Source organism: Kryptolebias marmoratus, linkage group LG11 (genome assembly GCF_001649575.2).
Source record: "Kryptolebias marmoratus isolate JLee-2015 linkage group LG11, ASM164957v2, whole genome shotgun sequence".
In the NCBI taxonomy this organism is placed as follows: Eukaryota; Metazoa; Chordata; class Actinopteri; order Cyprinodontiformes; family Rivulidae; genus Kryptolebias; species Kryptolebias marmoratus.
In genome coordinates, this window is record NC_051440.1 from 28,068,428 (window position 1) to 28,074,908 (window position 6,481).

The window sequence follows — 6,481 nt, forward strand, 5'->3', positions numbered from 1 at the left end:
TGGAGTGAACTAAGTGAGAGAGGAGGGGCGGGGAGGGGGCGGTCGGCACGCGCTGATTGGAAAACCTGGTGACGCGCACGCGCTAATCGGAAGCGGAGGCTCCGGTCCCTGGGAGGACCGGGGGAGGGTTCTGGTCCTCCGGATCCTTCTGTTCCAAACTCTCAGATCTCACATATCAATAATTCAGGCGCGCGCCGCACATCAGCCTCAGCTCTTCTCACGCGCTATGAGTTCTGCTACCTCGTTCGGTTCGGCGCGAGACTCCTTACGTACCACAGTGACACGAGAAGAAGGGTTCTGAGAACTGTGACCAGGACCAGAGGAGTCCAGGTGAGAACTGGAGACCTGAGAGGAGAAACGGTGGAGGAAAAGGAGGAGAGACTGCTTAAAACCAGAACCCAGAACCGGAGCGAACTCTGCAGGTCAGACGGACCCAGAACCTCGAACCCGGACTGAACTCTGCAGGTTTACTAGGAGAACAGCTGGAAACTCTTCCTGAGCCCGCGGTGACGGTCCGGTTCGGCATGCTGCTTCTCTGCCTCATCAGCGCCGCGTGGCTCGCGGCCAGCCCGGTTCGGGCTCAGAATGAGACCGAACCCATCGTCCTGGAGGGAAAGTGCCTGGTGGTCTGTGACTCCAACCCGACCTCGGACCCCACCGGTACCGCGCTCGGGATCTCCGTGCGCTCCGGCAGCGCCAAGGTGGCGTTCTCCGCGGTCCGGAACACGAACCACGAACCCTCTGAGATGAGCAACAGGACCATGGTCATCTACTTCGACCGGGTAGGACCAGAACTCTGTGTTTGGTTCTGTTTTATGAAAGAAAGGCGTTTTTTTTTTCTTCTGGGGTGGGAGGTTCTGCAGCGCACGGTGCGCAGGGAGAAGGGAGGATTTTCTATCACAGATGGTTCTACTGATAAACTCAGAATATTTATAGAGTTAAAGAAACTAAAAGTTTCTCTGATTCACATGAAACAAACTGCTCATCATTTATTTTAGAGACAATCTAAAACAGTAAAAACAACTGCATCCTGGGAAATAATTCAGTGGCAGTCCAGCTGCAGAAACTCAGCATTTCATTCAGAAAGATTGAGCAACTTCTTCTTTTTTTCCCTTAAAGTAAAACTGAGGCAGAAATCAGATATAAACAGAAAGGCTCTAACTGAGACCTGCGGGACCAGAGGGGCCGTAAAGTCCCACGATGTCCCAGGAGGGCTTGTGAACCAAAAACCTACAGAGTAACTCTGGAGAGCGGGCAGGTTTTGTGAATTAAAAGATAATCTTGTTGATGACCTGATGGGAAAAACCTTTTAACTCAGAACCATTTGGGATCATTTGAAGGAGGTTTTTAGTCAGCCTTTTGTTCATTTAAGAAATATTTATTTAATTCATTTGTGATTTCACTTTATATAGAAATCTAAAACAAATGAGTAAAAATTACTAATTATCATTATTTCTACCTTCTTTCTTTCCTTCAGGTTTTAGTAAATATTGGGAGAAATTTTGACGAGGAGCGAAGTAATTTCATCGCACCACGAAAAGGGATTTACAGTTTTAACTTCCACGTTGTCAAAGTCTACAATCGCCAAACCATACAGGTAGTTATTTTTCATGTCTGTCAATGTGTGTGTGTGTGTGTGTGAAAAGAGTTTGTGTGTTGCTACAATCTCACCATAAACGCTGAAACATTGAAATAAAGCTGACTGGCTGTAGTTTTGTTCATGTTTAAGGTCCGATATGAAAGCTTATGGCCCATCGAACGCCAGTCCAGGATTATTCCAGACAAGCTCAGCTGATTAATCAATAACATGCTGAAGATTAATCGATAATCACAGGTCATTAATCGATAAGCTCAGCTGATTAATCAATAATTACAGGTGATTAATCGATAACACGCTGATGATTAATCGATAATCACAGGTGATTAATCGATAATTACAGATGATTAATCAATAATCACAGGTAAATATTAGATAAGCTCAGGTGATTTTTGATTTGTTCACGCAGAAGTTGAAGTTGTAACTCGAGCAGCAGGAGGATGTTTTTGCCTAATTTAATTTAAAGCTTGTTTGTTTAGCAGCTTCTTCTTCAGGACCACGGACAGAGACAGGCACAGGAACAGGACCACGGACAGAGACAGGCACAGGGACAGAGACAGGGACAGAGACAGGCACAGGGACAGAGACAGGCACAGGGACAGAGACAGTAACAGGACCTCGGACAGAGACAGAGACAGGAACAGAGACAGGGACAGGAATAGGGACAGAGACAGAGACAGGAACAGGACCACGGACAGAGACAGGCACAGGAACAGAGATAGGGACAGAGACAGGGACAGAGACAGAGACAGGGACGTCCTGCTGTAGACAACCAGAACTTTAACTGAAACACAGAACAAAGAAATGTTTTAGTTTTTTTTCAGGCAAGAGGTTTTCTCTACGAAGGACAAGTTTTGATTTGTTTCTCACTCTTATTCACTCGCTCCCGTGGACCCATCACAGCTGCTCATTCTTCCCGCTAACAACTGCTTTGAAGATTATTTCATAATGATTTTCTGATGGTTTCAGGATTCTGTAGCTGTATTTTCCTTTTCCTTCCATGTGCTTAGTGTCTCGTATGGTCTGAAGCTGATGTTTTGTTGAGTGTAACCTGAGCGTGATGGTGCAGTACGAGCCACCCGGCTGTAATTACAATGCATCTCTTGTAAATTAAACTGTTGTGTAATTATGCTGTTGGCTCCTCCGGGCTTTGGTATCATGTTTTGCTCCTTTACTTTATTATTGGAGCCTTGAATTAATGAACTCAGCAGTGACAACACTTCTAGGCAGATAATTCAGGGGAAAAATGTGAAGTTAAGCAGTGGCGGTCATCTTTGTGTGTTTGCACACAGATAGATGATGACAGCAAACGTTTGACTTGTTATACTGAAGTCATTAAGTCTGCCACACCAAGCAGAAAACAATAATGATGATTTCTGTTATGATGTATCATCATTAGTGAGGTTATTTGTGCTAATTGGTTTTGTTTGTCATATGAATCTGCAGTAAAGATTCAGTCAAAACAACAAATCAGTTTGAGTTCATTTGAAGAAGTGCGCGCTGACTTCTGCACAGTTTGTTTTGGTTGGATTTGCAGTCCTGGTTAGGAAACAGTAATATTTCAAATCAGATTTTTAAAACAGACAGCTGTAGGTCGTCCCATTTCCTCTGAGCTTCCAGCCTGCTTGCTGCTCACCTCAACCTGTTCCACTCATCATCCCATCCATCCATCCTGCACATCTGCTGGGCTGAAAACTCCCACTGTTTGATTGCCTTAGAGGCAGCTGCTGCGGCGCACGGAGGAGATGAAAGACAGCAGGAAAACGAGAGGAAATATGAAGAATTGAGAGGGAAAGAGAAAGGGAACGCCGCGGGGAGGAGGAGACTCTGTAAACAAACGGACTGAAGGGAGGGACAGAAAGATATTGGTTGGAAAAGAAAAACAGAAGAAGAAATAATTGGACAGGATGAGAAGAGAAGAAGCCAGACCTCACGAGGAACTATCGATTCTTAGATTGAAGAATAAAGAGTTTGTTTCATCTTTCAGCACAGATGTGCATTTCTGTCCAGGTGTGAGAATTCAGTTCAATTCATTCTAGTTTATTTATATAGCACCAAGTCTCAACAAGCATAGTCTCAGGTCTCTGTACAAAAACCTTCACATTATAAAAGCCAATTCATAAAAGTTACCTAAGGAAGCAGCAGACTGTGTTGAATCTTCACTTCGTCTCAGACTCCCATCCTGAGCAGCACATTGGTGACAGTGGAGAGGAAAAACTCCCTTTGAACAGGAAGAACCTCCAGCAGAACCAGAACCAGGCTCAGGACAGAGCAGCCATCTGCTTCAACTGGCTGGGGTTTGAGAGGACAGGAAGGAGACAGACAAAACAGGAAGTAGTCCAGGTGTAGTTTCTATGGAAAGATAGACAAAGAAAAGCACGTTTTAATGATAGAAATTTATGGACACAAGTCCACTGTCTAACAGGACAAGGATGGACACATGTCCACTGTCTAACAGGACAAGTATAGACACCTGTCCACAGATGTTCTCACAACTGATTTAAAACGATTTTCTCAAGAATTGTTTAGATCAGGGTTGTCAGACTCCAGGCCTCGAGGGGCGCTGTCCCAGGAGTTTTAGGTTTTTCTGCTCCAACACACCTGATTCAAATTGTTTAATTACCTCCTCACCAAATCATCAGGTTCTCCAGGAGCACGGCAACAAGTCAGCCATTTAAAGCAGGTGTTTAAAAGCAAGAACACGTCTAAAACATGCAGGAGAGCGCCCCCCGAGGAATGGAGTTTGACACCCCTGGTTTAGGTGAATGGGAGATTAGATACAGGTGTATAATTGGCCAAAACTAAATCAAGATCAGGTTAAAGTAAAGGCTTCATTCCAGAACCAGCATCATTTTCTTTCCAGCTTTCTAGCTGCCTGTTTTAAAGAACCTAGCTCTGAATTAAATCAAGGAGCCATCTTCCTCTGACTGATCACTTTCTTTTTCAGAGGAGCAACTTTATCAAGTGATGTTTGCATTGAAGTTGTAATATTATCTAAGTTGCTGCTCTCTGTTGCATTACTCTGCAAGACAGAGAAGAGGAAGAATGGAAGAGGTTCTTTAAATTTGCTTCCAGCGTTCTCTGATAAGCATCGACTATCATGAAATTTCCTCTCAGAGGCTGTCGTCAGTCAGTGTAAACTCAAAGGTTATTAAACATTTTAGACAGAACTGGACTGTGAGGATGGATTATTAAGTCTTACTCTCTGTGCCGTATGTCAGAACCAGATCAAGAGTCTGATGAAGAGAATGAGGAGATTTATGAACTTTTTGGGTCAAACCAATTTACTATAAAATTATTGAATGCCATGTTTAAGCATGACTTTCAACATCTACATGAATATTGAAAACCCCACTATTATGACTTTATCTGTATTCAATAATAAGTCAGACAACAAATTTGAGAATTCAAACAAAAATTGAGAATAAGGCCTGGTGGATGATATATAACAACAAATAAGTGTTTTTTCTGATTTCCATTTTGGATGAGAAAGACTGAAAAGAATTCTAATAATTGGTTTAGCATTAATCAATAATGCTGACTGAAAGACAGCAGCTACTCCTCCAGTTTTAGTTTTCCCTACCAATTAAACATAAAAAGTGATCCAAAAAGAGTTTGGTTCGTGTGCCTGTGATGCGACCCTACAGCTCTGCCTGCTTCCATTAATGGAGAACGTATCTGCAGTAAACCTCTTCTAATATGCACATCAGATGCTCCTCATGTCATCCTGATTTCAGCTTCCTGTGTGCTGCTGTGCAATAACAGGCTGAAACAAAGACTTTCACTTTGGATCAGAGAGCTCACAGAACCACTCTCAGATTCAGTTAGTTCCTTTTAAACAACAACAACTTTATTTCTCTGCTTTTATTTAAGAAACCAAAGGTCTTTATGTTGAAAATAATTTGAACATCAGACAGAGGTTAATGTGTTTCCTGAGTGACAAAAACAAAACTCTCTCATTATCAGAGACTCTATATTGTTTCAGAAATGAATTTCAGATCCAAATTACAAACAATGCAGCTGAAAGGAAACAGTTTTATCAGAGAGGCAGGAGCGGAGCATTATGCAGCAGTAAATGTTGGGAGCAGGAGAGGTTTGCAGAATGAATGAGGGATATTTTTGCTGAGCATTCATCTCAGGCCTCGGGTCAAAGCAGGCCTGTCGCTCCTGCAGTTACACGTCTAAAAGGCCTCACTCTGCGTGGATTAAAGGCCTTCCTGTCACCCGGTTTTTTACAGAAGCAAACCTGGATGTGCTGCTTCCAGCTGCTGATAGCTCACCTTCTGAAATAATAAGAGCTTTTAGCTTTTATCACATCGTTTTTGGATCATAACAACATATTTTACATTTGTTATGAAGAAACCAGAATATTTTTAAGATTCTCTGCCTCGTGTTTTCTGCACTGTATGGTGTAAACTTTATTGTCATTTTTTTAACTCCTGCAACAAAATAAACAGACTTCATTTCCCCAAAACATGCAGAAAATTCAGGCTAGATTCTGCTGATACAAGAAGTTGTTGAAAATCATCACTATGAGTCTATTCTGTTCTGTAAGCAAACCTAAACATAAGACACTCACTGTCATTTCTGACTGGAAACAAACATTACCCAGAAGTTACACACAACTGAGACATATGAAACTAAATTTAAAGAATAAAATAAAAATACAAAACTGACGGGGCAGAAAAAAGATAAAGATACAAAAACAAAGAGAGTACCAGAAACATAGAGCAAGGAGCAAACAGTATGACAAACTGAAGAGCAATAATCTGGAGTATTTGTACTCTGGGTGGAGTTATTACTGAGTGAGAATCGGGAGTATTTGTACTCTGGGTGGAGTGATTACTGAGTGAGAATCGGGAGTATTTGTACTCTGGGTGGAGT

The 6,481-nt window shown here is 42.4% G+C and overlaps 1 protein-coding gene across 1 annotated transcript in view; it reads left to right on the forward strand.

The window, feature by feature from the left end:
* Positions 1–118: 118 nt before the first annotated feature.
* cbln1 (cerebellin 1 precursor) overlaps positions 119–6,481 on the forward strand; it is a 19,228-nt gene continuing 12,865 nt past the window's right edge. The window contains exons 1-2 of the mRNA XM_017441046.3: positions 119–782; positions 1,478–1,597. Of these exons, the coding sequence (XP_017296535.1) occupies positions 525–782; positions 1,478–1,597 (378 nt within the window). The 5' untranslated portion in view covers positions 119–524. The remainder of the gene's footprint in view (positions 783–1,477; positions 1,598–6,481) is intronic.